At 39.1% G+C, this 19,046-nt stretch overlaps 1 protein-coding gene across 1 annotated transcript in view; it reads right to left on the bottom strand.

Annotated features, from left to right (window-relative positions):
- Nucleotides 1-19,046, bottom strand: part of LOC133632957 (intermembrane lipid transfer protein VPS13A-like) — an 83,864-nt gene that overhangs the window by 54,700 nt on the left and 10,118 nt on the right. Inside the window, 21 exon segments of the mRNA XM_062025822.1 lie at nt 43-199; nt 3,291-3,466; nt 3,557-3,659; nt 3,944-4,073; nt 4,151-4,268; nt 5,039-5,171; nt 5,327-5,463; nt 6,689-6,803; nt 6,884-7,082; nt 7,197-7,339; nt 11,992-12,086; nt 12,183-12,315; nt 12,432-12,494; nt 12,820-12,991; nt 13,073-13,179; nt 13,260-13,349; nt 13,351-13,388; nt 15,811-15,868; nt 15,974-16,054; nt 16,185-16,244; nt 16,329-16,388. Of these exon segments, the coding sequence (XP_061881806.1) occupies nt 43-199; nt 3,291-3,466; nt 3,557-3,659; nt 3,944-4,073; nt 4,151-4,268; nt 5,039-5,171; nt 5,327-5,463; nt 6,689-6,803; nt 6,884-7,082; nt 7,197-7,339; nt 11,992-12,086; nt 12,183-12,315; nt 12,432-12,494; nt 12,820-12,991; nt 13,073-13,179; nt 13,260-13,349; nt 13,351-13,388; nt 15,811-15,868; nt 15,974-16,054; nt 16,185-16,244; nt 16,329-16,388 (2,368 nt within the window).

Below are 19,046 nucleotides of genomic sequence, written 5' to 3'. Positions count from 1 at the left end.
GTTTTGTTTGAACAACAGACTGCCGAGCGAGCAAGTACCAACCCATGTATTCGGGACATTTTAAGCAAAACTCCTTGAGGTAAGTGAAGGATGTCATGTCAAAACTTCGCACTGTGAGCTCGGTGCCCAGGCTCTCCACGTCCAAGTGGAGCACTGGGATCTCCTCACACCCAGACAAGCGACACAACTGAATAGAGAACTACAAAATAGAGGTAAACAAAAGTGGGTCAAGGTAAACACTTCTAACCACAAAACACATTGGTATAGATCTATTAAGTAGTAGAATGTCTGTTTCTCCCTCTTATTGATAACATGACCATGTGGTCAAAGATACTTACGTTTTCTTTCCCACATTTTTATGCACTGAAAATCACTTATTTTCAGAATGTCATAGAGGAGCATTTTTCAACTCCTTTACTTGAATGCATGTAATTTATATGCTGAAAACTTGACAACAGTTGAATATTATTAAATCCAGCCAGGGTGAATTTTGAAGTGAAATTTGCCAGCAAGCACAGCAGTAGGAGTCTCCTCACTCATTACTGCACTGGTGTATGCATTGCCCTGATGATTACTGACTTTGCAGCAGCCCGGGGCCACCTTTCAAGTAAGCATCCACGGTTAATATAAGGTGTCAAGTACGCTCAAAATAAATTCCCTGGTTTATCTGCATATATACACGACGATTAATACGATAAGACCTAGTTTTTATATATAATTTCAGAAAGAGCAGCCCTTCTCCAATTATCATCTGGTTTTAAATAAAGCAGCCCTAAGTAACTTTTCAACCTTCATAAAATATTTCATAACATTCGGGATGATATATCGACTTAGAACATGTTGAATGGCACCTCTTTCATTGCCTGAGCGGGTCTGTATCACTTTTGCTGGCACTTTGAGGAGGGTGGCAGGGTTCCACACCAAAAAACTACAAATGGGCTGACTTGCTTTATGGCATACGTCACTCCCCATTTGTGAAAAAGACGGAAGTCGATGCAAACGCCTATGTGCTATTCCATCCAAATAAACGAGAAGTTTCGTCTGAGGAGGCAAAAAATAAAACGTGAGCTTACCCAGATAAAAGGACAGTCAGGATCAACATTGGCCCGGCTTTCACTCGCTCGCGTGAGCTCAAAGATGAGGGATTTCGGCCAATGCTGTCGGCTCTGTTCCAGCTAAACTAGTAAGTGACTTTAGATGCTCAAATCAAAATGATAATGCTAAAGTTAATTATCGGAAATTTGCGTGGAAGCAATAAATAGCCACCAGCTTGATAGTGTTAGAATAATTGTTTCTAAATCATCACAAAAACTTTGTATTACATTGTGTTCCTGACAAGAAGATACAAGGCTCTCTTTGAGACCTACCAAGAAGAAGGCTCGTAAAACTCCACTGTGTAAGGGGGAAAGCCACATGAAGGGTTTTCTGTTTTCTCTCATGTATGGTAATCAACAGAAAGATATTGTTCTAACCCAAAGACTTCAAAGCGGACAGATGGCAGGATCTGCCCAATTTCCAGACGAACTCTTTCTGAAGTATTTTACGAACTCTTTTTGAACTATTCTATGGAACTCTTTTTGAACTGACCTTTCCTGTGAATTGTTTACGACCTTTTCTGTGAACTTTTTGCGACCTTTGTCCTTTGGAAACAAATGTGGTCGGGGAGGGTCCAAAATAAAAGAAGGAGGCATGCAATCTTTTGGGAGAGCGTGCTAAGACACTATAAGAGTTTACAGGTGGACGGCGTCTCTCCTCAATTGAGTCCAAATTTAATTCTGTCTCTGTTTGATTATTTGCTTCTTGTCTTGTTTAATAGATGTCATCAGTGTTTGAACCTGACAGATAGTTTGCAAAAAAAAACCTCTCCCGTCGGTCTTTCTTTGTTTCGGACCTCCATCCACACCAATACATTCTTGGTAGTAGCGTCATGTTCATTTCTTGATAGTGTCTGCTATTTAACATCAGCATAGTCATTAGAGACGTAATACTTGTGCCAATATTACAGCGGACATCATGTCAGTGTGACGATATATGCGCTAGTCCTCGTGGGAAATGTGGTCTTCTTCTGGCAAAACATTACCGCTTTGGTCCACTGGCGCCGCCCAAATCAACCAAAACTGAATGTTCTTAAGTAGGGCTTTAAAAATATCACCCTGGCTATAATTAAACTTCAGTTCAGTGAGCATCTAAAGCATTTACTGTATCGCACAGGTTTGTTTAACTTTTTCTCATGAGAGTTTTCGGGGGTTTTTGAGATGCTACCTAAGAAGCTTATCCATAGCAAAAATTAATGATGACCATAGAGCCTGAAATGTTAATTTATGTTCGCTTAAATGAGAAAAATAGTTTCTAAATCCAAACAAGACCTCCTTCTACCACCTCAGGAATGTTGCTAAACTCCGCCCCTCACTCACTCGCTCTGATGCCGAGAGGCTCGTCCACTCCTTTGTCTCCTCCAGGCTAGACTACTGCAACGCACTTCTTGTCGGGATCCCCAGCAAAAACATCCAGAAGCTACAATACATACAGAATAGTGCTGCTAGGATCCTGATGAGAGTGCGGAAATATGACCACATCACACCAACTCTCAAATCCCTTCACTGGCTTCCTGTTACACTCAGGATTGAATTCAAAGTCTCCATGGAAATGCCCCCCTCTACCTCAAAGAACTACTCACCCCCAAATCCTCCACACGAAACCTCCGCCCCGGACAGGCTAACCTCCTCCAACCTCCGAGGACAAAGCTACGAACAATGGGAGACCAGGCTTTCTGCTCCGCCGCTCCCAGTCTGTGGAACGCTCTCCCTGACCACCTGAGGGCACCACAGACTGTGGATGCTTTTAAAAAAGGCTTAAAAACCCTTCTTTTTAAAAAAAAACCTTTTTTTTTAGATGTATGCATACTAGTTTTAGCTATTTGGCTGTTCTAGTTTTTATTTTTTGTTATCTTTTTTTTTTTAATGTTTTTTTTTTTTTTTAATACACTATAGCACTTTGATGTTGTTTACTCAATGTAAAGTGCTTTTTACAAATAAAATCTATTATTATTATTATAAGCCTGAGGTCAATCAGCGTCCGCAATCAGATTGTGTTTGACTTCAGGGGCTTTACTCTACTGTTATGAACACACAAAATGTAAACTTATAGAACATACAGATGCGCATGCTCAAAAATGTCATTCAATATTAATAACTTGCTTAGGAATAGAAGATGTTCCACATGAACACATTAAGTATTAATGCATGGAAAATAGAAAAGTGTTTCTCCAGTCTTTGTACATTTCCGCATACCTCACTGATTTCAAATGTCATGAAGAAGTTGGTCATGTTTTTCTGACGTTCTTCGTGGCACAAGCTCTTTATTCTCTTCAGGTCGCCGTAGCGTAGCGGCGCCGGACTGTCGGAGAAGAACTGCTGCCCAGTGATGGGAGAGCTGGGAGCGTCGTAGAACAAGTCCTCTTCAGATCCTGAGGAGACAAAAAGAGTAGTTGCGTGTGTTTGTGTGCGGATAGAAGGATTGAGGATGCACAGTAAAAGACAAAACATCTGAAGCTCACCCAATGAAGTAATGCTCATGGTCTCGCACGAGTCAAACAGGAGGGAGGAATGTTGTTCTGTTCGGGGTCTCCTGGGAGCCAGCTGTGGTGTGTATTGCTTGGTCTGGGGAGGAAACAACCGAACAACAAATACTGAGAAATAAAAGCTGATACAAACCATAATTTTGGCAAACTGTAACTGATCTAACTGATTCAATCTATAAAAAAAAATCCTTGATATCCACTTTGATTCAGCTCTGTACTAAAATGGTGTCCCATACACTTCCCACTCGGCTACAGTTTCTTGGAAATTAATCATGGAGTATTGCCATTACTCTGACAATCAAAAAATATAAGCATCCGTTTCTTGGGTTATTAATCTAAATATCTTGTTCTGGGGGTTCACACCTTTGTTGCATTTTGTGCGGCAGGTTTCTTATCCGGCATTGGGATGCTGTCGATCAGCTCCAGAATATTCCGAAGTTTGATGTCCGAGATACGAAGGGATAGCAGTGGGAGTTCTCCAGAAATCTTATATCTGCCACAAGGACAATGCAGGAAGCTCATCTATGAGAACACTCATTGGTCATGACTTTTTTAAATGCACACACTTACTTTGCCATGCGCGAGTCTTTGACAACTAAGGCCCTGCTGAACACCATCTTTAAATCCACTGGTTCCAGGATGTGGAGCGGTGACTGCTTCTGCTCACGAGCCATTCTCCAGTCGTCATCTAGCAGAACCAAAAAAATTCACAACTAAAATTACTGTATATATATATATATATATATATATATATATATTAGGGCTGCAACAACTAATCGATTAAAATCGATTCTAAAAATAGTTGGCGATTAATTTAGTCATTGATTCGTTGGATCTATGCTATGCGCATGCGCAGAGGCAACTTTATTTTTATTTTTTTAAACCTTTATTTATAAACTGCAACATTTACAAACAGCTGAGAAACAATAATCAAAATAAGTATGGTGCCAGTATGTTTTTTTTCCCAATAAAATACTGGAAAGGATAGAAATGTAGTTTGTCTCTTTTATCCGATTATTAATCGATTAATCAAAGTAATAATCGACAGATTAATCGATTATCAAATTAGTTGCAGCCCTAATATATATATATATATATATATATATATATATATATATATATATATATATATATATATATATATATATATATATATATATATATATATATATATATATATATATATATATATATATATATATATATATATATATATATATATATATATATATATATATATATATATATATATATATTCGAACATCATCCCTAGTTAGAATGCAAAAAAAAACCAACTAAACTATGTGTTCTTGTCTCTCATAATGATTGTAAACGATAGGCAAAATTCCAAAATAAGGGCAGTTCCCCTCTAGGTGAAAAAAAATTATGTTTTTGTGTATAATTTCAAAAGTAACAGCCTCTTTGCAGCACACTGTCCAGAGTAGGTTGTGCATCCACCTGGTTTACTATAAAGGAACTGCAGGTTGTTGAGCTGGATGTCAAAGCCGTCATACGCTCTCAACATGATGTCTTCCAATTTGCTGGAGCCCACGACGAGCTGGGGAAGATGCTTCTTGCTTTGACTGGTCATCTACAAAAACAAACACAAAATCTATTTTCGAAAGCCAGCAACTGTTGGCCTCGATGTCATTTTTGTCAGGAAAACCACAATCTTGATGAATGTTGTCAAACGGTCACTACTCTCTGTTGAATTTACTTACTTATTAATATTTGCCCTGTGCCTACCTGTAAGTGTCCAAGATCCAGCAGCATAATGTTCTGAGTGCCGTCGTAGAATCCAGTCTGCGGAATGATGACGTAAGAGGCCATCAGGTTCACATTGAGGTCCAGAACCTTTTGTGTCTCTATCACATACATTAGACCTAAAATAAAATAAAAAGAGACAGGCACATTAACTCCTTTATTATTGTTAAAATTATCAATTATTTTTTTTACATTTTCATTAGTGATGTCAAGAGATTAATTCTGATTATTAGGTGAGATATTTTCACTTAGATTTAGTGACAGACAAGTCATTGTTTTGTCTGCTCACGGAAAACAAACATTATCTACGATTTGACTCCCTCGAATGGCCCTGACGCTGTGAAAACAGGACCAGACTGTTCTGAAAAACACCCCCGAGGACACCTCAATGATGGACGCTTTTGACCTCTCTCCCTCCTCAACGACACCTGGAGCCGAACTTTTGCAGATCGGCCTCAGTCTATAAAAACATTACATCATCACACCCAAGACAATTGGGCACACACACACACACCACCCCACGCCTTCACCACCGCTTGTTTGCCCTCGGGGTGATGGTCGGATGGCAGCGCTTCATAGCAGCGGTCGCCTTCCAGGGGCCCAACTCCCCGGCACCTGTGTTGCGAGTTTGTCGTGATTAAATGTAACGTGTTTATGTGTGCATTGCATGGAGGTTTTTCCCCACTCCAGACTAGGCCCCCTTAGGAGCCCAGTCTAGATTGTATTTTTTTACTAATTTTTCCCCCCAGCGTTTTACCTTTTTCCCATCTTTTACGGGGCGCCTTGTGGCGACCCATCAGCGTTCCTGTTCTGTAACCCTGTACACTCTTTTTTTGTCTAATCTTGAACGGGTTTGTGCTGAAAACAAAGTTTCGTTGTACTTGTGCAATGACAATAAAGACCTATCTGATCTGACCTGATCTATCTGATCTAACATTTTGTGGCACATCAAAAGATTGAAGTATATAACAAAACATTGTTTTTGTAAAGACCTTTAATGTTTTCTGCCACAGAGGTGTGACATAAACAGCCTATAAATCAATAATAAATCAAACAAACTCAAGTACAGATTACAACAATAATGCCAAAAATCTGTATCTTTACTACTTCCACACTAGGAGTGCAACAGTACAGGTATCCCATTGGTTGGCTTAAATGAGACAATAACACGTTTCCCAAATTCAAACTCTAGTTATTAAAATAAAATGTCACTTTCAGCCCTCCTGGTGTACTATAGCTTACACCATAGACAAGGCCAACTACTAAAAAGTGCATCTATCTAGGGGAAAGTTTTTTGCAACTTAAAGGTTTTTCTTCTTCTAATAAATGTATGTATTTACTGACCAGTGGCTGTGCGGTCTCGGAACTGCTCCAGTTTCATTAACGTTGCGTTGGTGAGCTCGTCCAGCTGAAGGTCATCAGGTGGCATAAAGAAGGCTGACATGGCGTTTACTGTTATCTGCAAAAAAAAATATTCAACATATTACACTATTTACGCTGCACAGACTAAAGGACAACCACTGCGTGAATGCCACTCACGGCATCGTAGATTATTTCCAGTGGCAGCGATTCGGCGTGGAAGCGCTGATTGGCACTTTCATCTGCTGGGTTGGTCTCAAACAAAATGTTGAGCAGCGGGATTCCTAATGCCATGTCTGCCGTCGACGACAGGAGGGTAGGGGGCTGCCGGTCATCCGCGAGACCAGTGACCTCGAACGAACTGACCAGGGCTGTGAATCTGTTAAAAAAGAAAAAAGTAAATTTTCTTTTAATTAAATAAATAAAGCAATTCCTGGGAAATGTTAGCATTTTCCAGAGCTGTGTCTTAATGAGTGTAAAAAATGAGACATACTTTAGGGCTTGCGCTCCAGATCTCTGCGTCAGATCAGACATCAGCTCCCCAATAGTCAGCTTGATGATTTCCTTTTTCTCCTTGCTGTTCTTGAGGGATAGGCTCAGCTTGTCCATGTGGAAATTCATCTTCATATCCTCAAACTAGAGTATAAAAACGGGGTAAAAACTATGAAAGTACTGTGCGTGGTAAAAGGCATGTCAATGTATGACAGTGTTTTTCAACCACTGTGCCGTGAGATTACAGTCTGGTGTGCCGTGGGAGATTATCTAAATTCACCTATTTGGGTTAAAAATATTTTTTGCAAACCAGTAATTATAGTCTGCAAATGATGTGTTGTTGTTGAGTGTCGGTGCTGTCTAAAGCTCAGCAGAGTAACCGTGTAATACTCTTCCACATCAGTAGGTGGCAGCCGGTAGCTAATTGCTTTGTAGATGTCGGGAACAGTGGGAGGCAGTGTGCAGGTAAAAAGGTGTCTAATGCTTAAACCCAAAATAAACAAAAGGTGAGTGCCCCTAAGAAAAGGAATTGAAGCTTAGGGAAGGCTATGCAGAACGAAACTAAAACTGAACTGGCTACAAAGTAAACAAAAACAGAATGCTGGACGACAGCAAAGACTTACTGCGGAGCAAAGACGGTGTCCACAATGTACATCCGAACATGACATGACAATCAACAATGTCCCCACAAAGAAGGATAAAAACAACTGAAATATTCTTGATTGCTAAAACAAAGTAGATGCAGGAAATATCGCTCAAAGGAAGACATGAAACTGCTATAGGAAAATACCAAAAAACGAGGAAAAGCCACCAAAATAGGAGCGCAAGGACAAGAACTAAAACACTACACACAGGAAAACAGCAAAAAACTCAAAATAAGTCACGGTGTGATATGACAGGTTGTGACAGTACACCTACTTTGAGACAAGAGCTATATTGATGCATGCTTGGTTATGGTTTAAAGTCATATTCAACAATTGCGATTTGATTCCTTTGGTGGTTAGTTATTTTGCTGCCAGTGCTATATTGCTGCTTGTGTAAAGTGTTCTGAAATTCTAATTTCCAATCTTCATCATTTTTCTGGGGTGCAGCAGCAGCTTTTTCGGCCCAAGGGCATCCCGTTGGTTCTGTTGGCTTTGGACCTTGGGCGTCATGGTGTCTCTCCCATTTCAAGGACTGGCTACAGCGTTTCCCGGTAGTGAATTTGCTCTGCTGTGGGTTTCTGTAATGAACTCTTTTTTATGGGAGCGGGTTATTGCCCCTCAGCCCAACCCCCGACCCGAGGACTGGTGGGATCACTCTTGGTCTGGTCTCTACCCTTCGACCTGTTCGGCATGGGAGACCCTGCCAGGAGTACTAGACTCCAGCCGACATAGCTCTAGAGATCATGGACCAACCCCACCACGATAAGGTGGTGATCCCTAAAACAATGAGGATCAATGCAAGAAACCAGGAAAAAATCCAAATCAATGGACAAGATGTCGAAGAGGTAGACCAGTTCACCTACTTGGGAGCCACAGTTTGTAAAGAGGGAGGCGGCATGAAGGACCTGAAGAATAGACCGTCAAAAGCGAGAGGCGCATTCATCAGACTTGGAAAGACCTGGAGCTCCAACAGCATCACAAGAAGAACAAAACTAAAACTGTACTAGTGGTACCAGTATTGCTATACGGGTATGAAACCTGGAAAATGAACAGAGGAGATAACAGGGCGGTTGACGTATTCCATAACAAAATGCCTACGAAGAATACTCCGAATCTGCTGGCAAGATCACATCAGTACTGAAGTACTGCTGGAAAGAGTGAATATGAAGCCACTCAGTGAGGATGTAAAGCTACGAAGATGGAAGATGATTGTACACATACTACGGCAGGACCACAACAACAATTGCAGCATAGCCATGACCTGGCACCAGAGGGGAAAAGAAGCAAGGAAAGACCAAAGACCATCTGGAGGCGTACCATTGAGAAACAAAGGAAAGAGGCAGGATGGAACTGCAGCAGCTGATCGTGAGAAGTGGAGACGCTCTGTGAGGGCCGTTTGTGCCACGAAGCACGAAGTGGATAGGTAACAGGCAGGCAGGTTTTACAGATAATATACACGTCATTGTACATCTAAAGACGATCAAAATAAACATAATAGGAGGTGTAATGCCACCAAGTCAGATATTGCTGCTCTTTTCAGGCTTCTGATTGGACAAAATGTGCATGACAGCAGCTATATGCATTTGTGTGTAGACATAGACAGTTTTGAAACTACACTTGAGTGGATGGAGATTATTTTAACCCCAAATATGTGTTTTTGAAACTCTCTGTGTTCATGTGGACATGGCCTGAGTGAAGCCTCTTGTCAGTCATCTACACTGCAAAAACTGAAATCTAAGTAAGATTAAATATCTCAAATAAGGGTGACATTTGCTTATTTTCTGTCTGATGAGATAATTCTTCTCACTAAGCAGATTTTATGTTAGAGTCTTTTACCTGTTTTAAGTGTTTTGGTCCTAAATGATCTCAGTAAGATATTACAGCTTGTTGCTGAGATTTTATGACCTATATTGAGTAAAACATGCTGAAACTAGAATATCAACCGTTCCAAAGCTGTGTCATCAACACTCACAAGTATAAAACTACTTTTTTAAAGTAATAATTTCTTACTTCAACCATGAACAAAAAAATCATGATGCCGAGCGCATATAATTATGTCAAGATAATGGCACTAGCATTTACTTAATTTAAGAATATTTTTCAACATATTGAGCAAAAAGGTCTCCTTTTTTTTTCTACTAAGAAAAGTGCACTTGTTATTAGTGAGAATATACTTATTTTAAGGTATTTTTGGGTTCATTGAGGTTAGCTAATTTTACTTGTTTTGGAAAGTCTTGACAAGCCGAATTTTCTTGTTCTATTGGCAGATCATTTTGCTTCATTCAAATAAAATACCCCTAATTTTTGTATTTTTTTTTCTTGTTATTGAACACTGACTTTTTGCAGTGTACTGTCTTTGTGTGAGTGTAGGCGGGGCAGCAAGCATACACTACTAAAGTTGAAGCTTGTAACATAAACATAAAGGTAACATAATAAAAATTATCCCGATCCGACCCAAAGTTGAATGACTTGTTCCTTGGACAATTTCGAAAAATTCCTGAAAATTAAACAAAAATCCGCCAATATCTTTTTGAGCTATTTATAGCGGAATGAAAGAAACAGAGTGAACACTATTCATTGTCAGTCGTCCACTGTCTTTGTCTCTGCGGGACGCTAGCACACACATATTACACACAGAAACTTAAGGTAACATAGTAATGATAAATGATAAATGGGTTGTACTTGTATAGCGCTTTTTCTACCTTCAAGGTACTCAAAGCGCTTTGACAGTATTTCCACATTTACCCATTCACACACACATTCACACACTGATGGAGGGAGCTGCCATGCAAGGCGCTACCAGCAGCCATCAGAGGCAAAGGGTGAAGTGTCTTGCCCAAGGACACAACGGACGTGACTAGGAAGGTAGAAGGTGGTAATTGAACCCCAGTAACCAGCAACACTCCGATTGCTGGCACAGCCACTCTACCAACTTCGCCACGCCGTCCAGTACAGTGTTTCCCATAAACTGGCAAGATACCTGTGGCGATGGGGGCGTGGCGATGGGCGTGGCTATGGGCGTGTTCACCATGACATCATCGAGTAATTTGCATAATTTACTACAATGATTTGGTTTTCTCTAAAAAGGCTCAAAAAATGTATACTTACTAATTAATAATAACAGTTTTGTTTTAAACGTCCGTCCATCCATCCATCCATTTTACAATATAATTACAACACTTTATGTACATATTTATATACAGATTTGAACAATAAGTTATTCACTGAAATATATTTATTAATTGTGGTTCTTACAGAAAATATATCTTATAAAATATAAAAGCTAAAATGTCTCAAAGCTCTGCCCCTTTAATTAGTGCATACTAAATAATTTAACTTTAGCCTACTACTACAACCATCTTATTTACCAGCAACATAAAGTGAAACAGAAGCAGAGGTGTCCTGCCACAGTCAGTAACAAATAAACAGAAAACAGTAGTGGTGGTAGATAGACACAGAGCTTCATCAAACATCTGATCCACTGAACAAAGAGCTCCAAAAATCTTGAACTTTAGACTGCCATCAGTTTTACTCCCTACACTTAACCATGTGTTTCCTACTGCCTGCAGACTTTGCACCCTTTGTTATATACACATGTTGTGTTTCTAATATAAATACATTTAATAAAGTCAAATACAAATAAGGCAACAAGAGAAGTATCCTACACTTCTCTTTTGTAAAGTAAATCTGAACAGCCGATATGAGCATCTACATCAACTATATGATTTGCCTGAGAAGCTGGAGAGGACAAAAAAAAAACCCCAAAAAACAAAAAATGTGTATTTTTAATTTTTATTTTTAAATTTTTTATTTGTGGCAGACGTAATTCTTTCGTGGCGGGCCACCACAAATAAATGAATGTGTGGGAAACCCTGATAGTAGAAATGAGCCGGATAAAAAACAAAATCTCAGTTGTTCCTTATCCCGTTATTAACTGACTAACTAACTAACTAACTAACTAACTAACTAACTAACTAACTAACTAACTAACTAACAGCAACAGTAACATAACCTTCTGGCGGTGTTATTTGATATGGCGCACAATTTGGCTTGCCATTGACAACAGAGCAAAAATGATGCATTTTTAAATATAGTGTGCAAATGGCCTCATCATGTGCAACATGTGGGTGCTGAGCAAGGGAAGACACTCACATCTTTTGGAAAATTGGGGTTAGTTGCGTTCTCACTGTATCCGATGGCAGCGTAGAGCTTTGCTTTTTCGGCGCCGGTTAACAGCTCATCAATGGCTATGTAGAAACGGAACATAATATTGAAAGTGAACATGGGAACAAGTGCGCTCCTGTACTACTTTTTGCAGCGGCCTGCTCATGAACCGGCTGTACCTCCGGGTTTGGCCTCTGTTGTTTGGGTCTCGGGCAATCCTCCCCAGTTCCACATCCAGCTGACCCAACCTTGAGTCTCCTCTTCTTCCATTTTCAAGCCCGGGCGAAAAATATGCAGCCCTGCCTTGCTTGCCTGCGTGGAAATGAGATGCTTTGTTGCAGTACTACAGCAAGTAATATTGTGGTTTATACAATTCTTATGCATGCAAATTTAAGTGAAGATGCCCCTTAAATAAGAGCTCACTGTACCTCCACTTCAGCCTGCTGTCTTGCCAGTGTGATGTTAAAAATATCCAGGTTCTTCTCAAACTCCTGAGAACATAACGTAAAAACATTTTAATACCCCAAAAAGGATCTTGCTAAGACCAGCGTAAAAAAAAGAAAAACGTTGATGTTTTATTTGTAGACATATCGAACATTACAATGACGGTGGGTTTTGAATGTATCAATTTTAACTTGTACTTTCTGCTGATTGGCTGTTGATGCATGGCAGTGCACATTTCATTATCTTTCATTATTATTCATCAGCGGTGATACTTATCCATTTTACAGGGGCTTTTTATTTGTGTGTCCATTATTTGCAGAATTTATGTTTTACAAATGACTAGATTCCCGCTTTCCCTTGCTGCAAGCCCACCTCAAGATTCTTGAGTAGCTCCACGCCGGGTTTCTTGCATGTGATCTTGAGCTTGTAAAGCCCACGGTAATGCTTCACCATCATCCGGTGCTCCCGTATGTGTTCCCATGACCACATGCGCAGTCGAGGCTGAACATCCACCTCCAAGACACTTGTAATGACGTACGACCACCTGTAAAGAATACATGAACAAAATCCCAGCAGGAAGCTTTGCGGTTGATGTGCAAAGGAATGATGGCTAAGATGGTCTCACCATAGGTTGGCATGGTTATGAACATAGATATCAGGTCTGTATTTCCTGTATGGCAAGTTACGGGACATCATGTCCACTGAGGCTAGAAGCTCCAGGATACTGATGTACTGTGGAAAAAAAAATTAACACAGCCATTACTAACACTACTACAGTGGCGTTGACAAATACATAAAACACACATGCCTACCTGGGGCCTGTTCAGTTCAATAGCCACCTCACTGAGATTGACCATAAGGTCTAATTTGGGGTACGAGAAGTCCAAATCAGACCTGGGATTCTATGCAAAGTTTAGCGTCCGCAGAAATTGGGCGTAAAACTGCAGGAGAAAAAAAAAAAAAAGTTTACCTATTGTTACTATAACAATCTACAAGGTTAATATAGGTTGCTTCTCTTTCTTCCCCTCCATTTTTCTGCATTCTTTTGTATCTGTAGTTATCATTACGTATATGTATTGTTGCATTTGAACAAAAATGTATTGTTGATAATAGAGGTAAATTATTGGTATTGTTCATTATCAATAGCGCTATTTCTATTGGTATTTGTATTGCTCCATTTGTAGTGTAATAATGCTCATTGTCATTTCTGTATTATTATTTATTTCGCTAACTGCTTCTTTGCTATCACTTTTACCATCATATTTGTACATATCGTATTGCTGATGTTGCTCTATTGTTGTTGTTGTTGTTATTGTTGTGTGTGTTGTTGTTGTTTTTGTCTCTCTGTCTAATCCCCCTCTTGTCCCCACAATTTCCCCCTCTGTCTTCCTTTTTTCCTCTTTCTATCCCCTTCTGCTCCGGCCCGGCTGCATCAAATGATAATATAAATACATTTAATAAAGTCAAATACAAATAAGGCAACAAGAGAAGTATCTTACACTTCTCTTTTGTAAAGTAAATCTGAACAGCCGATATCGGCATCTACATCAACTATATGATTTGCCTGAGAAGCTGGACAGGACAAAAAAAAATTAAAACATTTTTAAAAAATAAAAAAAATAAATACAAATTAAATTAAATTAAAAATAAATACAAAATAAAAATTAAAAATCACAAAAAAACAAAAAACAAATTCTCTGTTAGGCTTTTTCTAAAATGATGATTGATTTTACTAGTACTATAGGAAACCTCAAAGTCAAGTCGAACAACCCAAAAGTCATGCAGTTTAAAACTCAACCAAAATGTTCTGGAAAAATGTGAAAATTACTTTAACAGAAGAGTACCAGAGATAACAAAGAAGAAAAGAGCGATGATAACCACGGAAACTTAGTTTAAAATTTACTGCAACATAGGAACGAGCCTGACTGCTCAATACATTATGAGCAATTTAATTAAACAATAGGGATGTGCCGATCAATCGTCCACTGATCAATATAAACTATGAAAAAGTATGTGATTGCCATTGCCAATTATTGCCGATCACAAACATTGATCCCCTCTGGCTGACTGTATTTTTAGTCCTCTGGCTGACAGCGGCTAGCAGCTAATTATGTGTCGCCACACACGGTGTAATCACCTCCATTACGGCAAATAAACCACATTTATTATTATCAAATATGAGGCATATGAGTACCCTTGCATGGCGAAGTTGGTAGAGTGGCCGTGCCAGCAATCGGAGGGTTGCTGGTTACTGGGGTTCAATCCCCACCTTCTACCATCCTAGTCACGTCCGTTGTGTCCTTGGGCAAGACACTTCACCCTTTGCCTCTGATGGCTGTTGGTTAGCGCCTTGCATGGCAGCTCCCTCCATCAGTGTGTGAATGTGTGTGTGAATGGGTGAATGTGGAAATACTGTCAAAGCGCTTTGAGTACCTTGAAGGTAGAAAAGCGCTATACAAGTATAACCCATTTATCATTTATTTACCCTTAGAGAAAAAAATAGGAAAACTGCCGAAAAAAAAGAAAAATAATAGGGATGTCCGATAATATCGGACTGCCGATATTATCGGCCGATAAATGCTTTAAAATGTAATATCGGAAATAATCGGTATCCGTTTCAAAAGTATCAGTATCGGTTTCAAAAAGTAAAATGTATGAGTTTTTAAAACGCCGCTGTGTACACGGACGTAGGGAGAAGTACAAAGCAGCAATAATTAAAGGCACTGCCTTTGCATGCCGGCCCAGTCACATAATATCTACGGCATTTCACACACACAAGTGAATGCAATGCATACTTGGTCAACAGCCATACAGGTCACACTGAGAGTGGTCGTATAAACAACTTTAACACTGTTACAAATATGCGCCACACTGTGAACCCACACCAAACAAGAATGACAAACACATTTCGGGAGAACATCCGCACCATAACACAACATAAACACAACAGAACAAATACCCAGAACCCCTTGCAGCACTAACTCTTCCGGGACGCTACAATATACACTCCCTGCTACCCCCTACTATACCCCACCCCGCCCACCTCAACCTGGTGGGCGGGAGAGCATGTCCCAAATTCCAAGCTGCTGTTTTGAGGCATGTTAAAAAAAATAATGCACTTTGTGACTTCAATAATAAATATGGCAGTGGCATGTTGGCATTTTTTTCCATAACTTGAGTTGATTTATTTTGGAAAACTTTGTTACATTGTTTAATGCATCCAGCGGGGCATCACAACAAAATTAGGCATAATAATGTGTTAATTCCATGACTGTACATATCGGTATCGGTTGATATCGGAATCATGAGTTGGACAATATCGGTTTTACTTAATTGAAGCAGAAGAAAAAGCCCGACACTCACTGAAATCATGGCTGGTAGGAAGAGCCCCACTGATGTCCATGGTTTTCTGGAGGCACATCTATAAAAAGACCAAGGGAAAAAAATTGCATTGCATTTTTTGTTTTTTATCTACTAAGGGAGTGTGTGAATCCAAGTAGGCTAATAAAAAAAACATTTGACTCACCAATGCCTCCTCAGAACTGCGATTGGAGAAGAGGACAGATTTGACATTCCAGTAGGCAAAGAGTGTGTCTAGTTTAACCAACTAAGAGGAAGGAAACATGCAGACAATCAGAACTGTGCACCCTGATAAGCATCAGGCAGCAATTTCGGACATCCGCATCAAGGACACATGAAAACATTAAATCGAATTACAAAAACAACGAACGTCTTACTTTGTAGAAAAGCCTGGCATTCTCATCCAAAAGACAGGGGTTCCAGTTCTCGTCTGAGGTCTACGGGGTCAAATAATGGTTAGTATATTGTGTGCTAAACAGAAAACAGAAAAACTCAACAGGCTGGACATCACATGACATTACCTGGAGACTGAGGTTTTCCAGAGACACACCAAAGGACAAAGGACAATGTGGATTGGTCACCTAAGGAAAAAGAACATATTTTTAATAACCCAATCCTGAAGAGTTACCATACTGACCCAAATATATGTCTGTATTTTTTGCCCCCCACTAGAAAATCTGAATAATTACCAGATGTTTTATATAGTATACAAAGCCTACAGATTTAGACACGCAAACCAACAGGTAGCGTCAAACAACTTCTCCCCCAAAGTGAGTCTGAGCTTTTCTTCCTGTCACTCACACCTGGTGAGATGCCAGCTCGAAAAGGTTGTTAGCAAGTTAGCAAATAACAGAGGAGTTATGATGCTAATTTGAAAATAATAGTGATCAATGAGGCAAAATCCTCACTGTCCAGCAGCTAAGAAGAATGATTATTTATAGTCAATTAAAAGTAGTGCTGCCAAATAATTATTCGTTTTAATTTGGATTAATAAACTTGCCTGCATAATGCTTTTGATTTTTTTATTTAACCAGGAAAAAAATCCCATTGAGATTAAAAAACTCTTTTTCAAGGGAGTCCTGGCCAAGAGGCAGCAAAGTTACACATAAAATTTAGGGATGTCCGATAATGGCTTTTTGCCGATATCCGATATTCCCCAACTCTTTAATTACCGATATCAACCGATACCGATATCAACCGATACCGATGTCAACCGATATATGCAGTCGTGGAATTAACACATTATTATGCCTAATTTGGACAACCAGGTATGGTGAAGATAAGGTCCTTTTTAAAAATAATAATAAAATAAGATAAATAAATTAAAAACATTTTCTTGAATAAAAAAAAAAGTAAAACAATATAAAAACAGTTACACAGAAACTAGTAATTAATGAAAATTAGTAAAATGAACTGTTAAAGGTTAGTACTATTAGTGGACCAGCGGCACGCACAATGATGTGTGCTTACGGACTGTATCCCTTGCAGACTGTGTTGATATATATTGATATATAATGTAGGAACCAGAATATTAATAACAGAAAGAAACAACCCTTTTGTGTGAATGAGTGTGAATGAGTGCAAATGGGGGAGGGAGGTTTTTTGGATTGGTGCACTAATTGTAGGTGTATCTTGTGTTTTTTATGTTGATTTAATTAAAAAAAAAAAGAAAAGATACCGATAATAAAAAAAATGATACCGATAATTTCCGATATTACATTTTAACGCATTTATCGGACATTCCTAATAAAATTACATTCACATTACACATTAAAATGACAGGATGGACATCAAGTAAAACAGTTACAGAGAACTAAGGCTCCTTTAAATGCTCTCAGTTTAGATTTAAAAGCATTTAAGGATTAAAAATCCAGTCAGCTTCCAGTCTCTTTGTAACATGTTCCAAGCACAAGGAGCTGCATTGACAAAAGCTTTTTTTTCCCTAGCTCAGTGCGAGCAAACGGGAAAGAGAGCAACAGCTGATTGTTGGATCTCAGTGCATAAGACTTCGTACCTCTCTGTGAATTCAATGTACAAATGTAATCAGGCAATAGTCCCAGAAGAGCCTTGTAAATAAAAGTGTACCAATGACACTGTCTTCTAGTGGACAGAGAAGGCCATCCCACCCGAGAGTACAAGTCACAGTGGTGTGTCATGGCTCTACGGTTTGTGATGAACCTCAAAGAACCATGGTAAACACAGTCCACCATCTAAAGACAGGAATAAGTGGCATTCATATAAAAAAGATCACCATAATCTAGCACAGATAAAAAGGTGGCAGAGACAAGGCACTTTTTAACACCAAAAGAAAAACATCTCTTATTAATGAAGAAAAGCCCCAATTTGAGTTTTAGTTTCTTCACAAGATGATCAATAAAAGGTTTAAAAGAGAGAGGGTGATCAATTAAAACAACAAGGTATTTATATTCATGCACCACTTCTATGACATTCCCTTCAAGAGTGGACACTACCGGAGTTTGAGGCACTTTCCTATGTTTGGAAAACAGCATAAGTGTTGTCTTGTCAGCATTGAGAACCAGTTTTAAGTAAATAAGTGAATTCTGAAGGGAGTTAAAAGCCTGTTCAACAGATGATCCAGAGCAATAAATAATTGTATCGTCAACATAAAAATGCATCTTAGCATCAGAGAAGTGTAATCCAAGATCATTGATTTATAAAATAAATAACAGGGCCCCAATACAGATCCCTGAGGCACCCCTTTATGAACATTGACAAATTCTGAACAAAGGCCCTCGTATTTAATAAACATATAAATATAAATTACCTTATAAAAAAAGACCCCAATATTTGGACACAAATGCAGTTTCATTGCCAGAATATCACACAGGAACATTTGTTTAATGTTCTACTTGCATGCACATTATTTATTTGCCCAAAACTTGGTGACAATTTTATATAAAGTCCCATTTGGGTCTATTTTGAAGTGAGAACACCAGTCGGAGTCTCCTCATTCATCTCAGCACCTGACGTATGCATTGACCTGATCACTGACCGTGTAACAACCCGAGCTGCCATTCAGCTAACCAGGTAAAGAAGCATGTGGGGTCAAAATAAAATTGTGTGATTAATCTCCATGTATACATGATTAATGCAAGAATTTTTTTGTAATTAACTCGTTAAATTAGACAACACTAATAAATACTGATATCAAAAACATGATTTAAAAAATATATATTTTCCAAAAACGAGTCATCTTATATTCTGGTCAGAACTGTGTT

Source organism: Entelurus aequoreus, linkage group LG17 (assembly GCF_033978785.1).
Source record: "Entelurus aequoreus isolate RoL-2023_Sb linkage group LG17, RoL_Eaeq_v1.1, whole genome shotgun sequence".
Lineage (NCBI taxonomy): Eukaryota > Metazoa > Chordata > Actinopteri > Syngnathiformes > Syngnathidae > Entelurus > Entelurus aequoreus.
The sequence above is the reverse complement of the archived record's forward strand: the minus strand, read 5'-3'. Positions and strand labels throughout refer to the sequence as shown.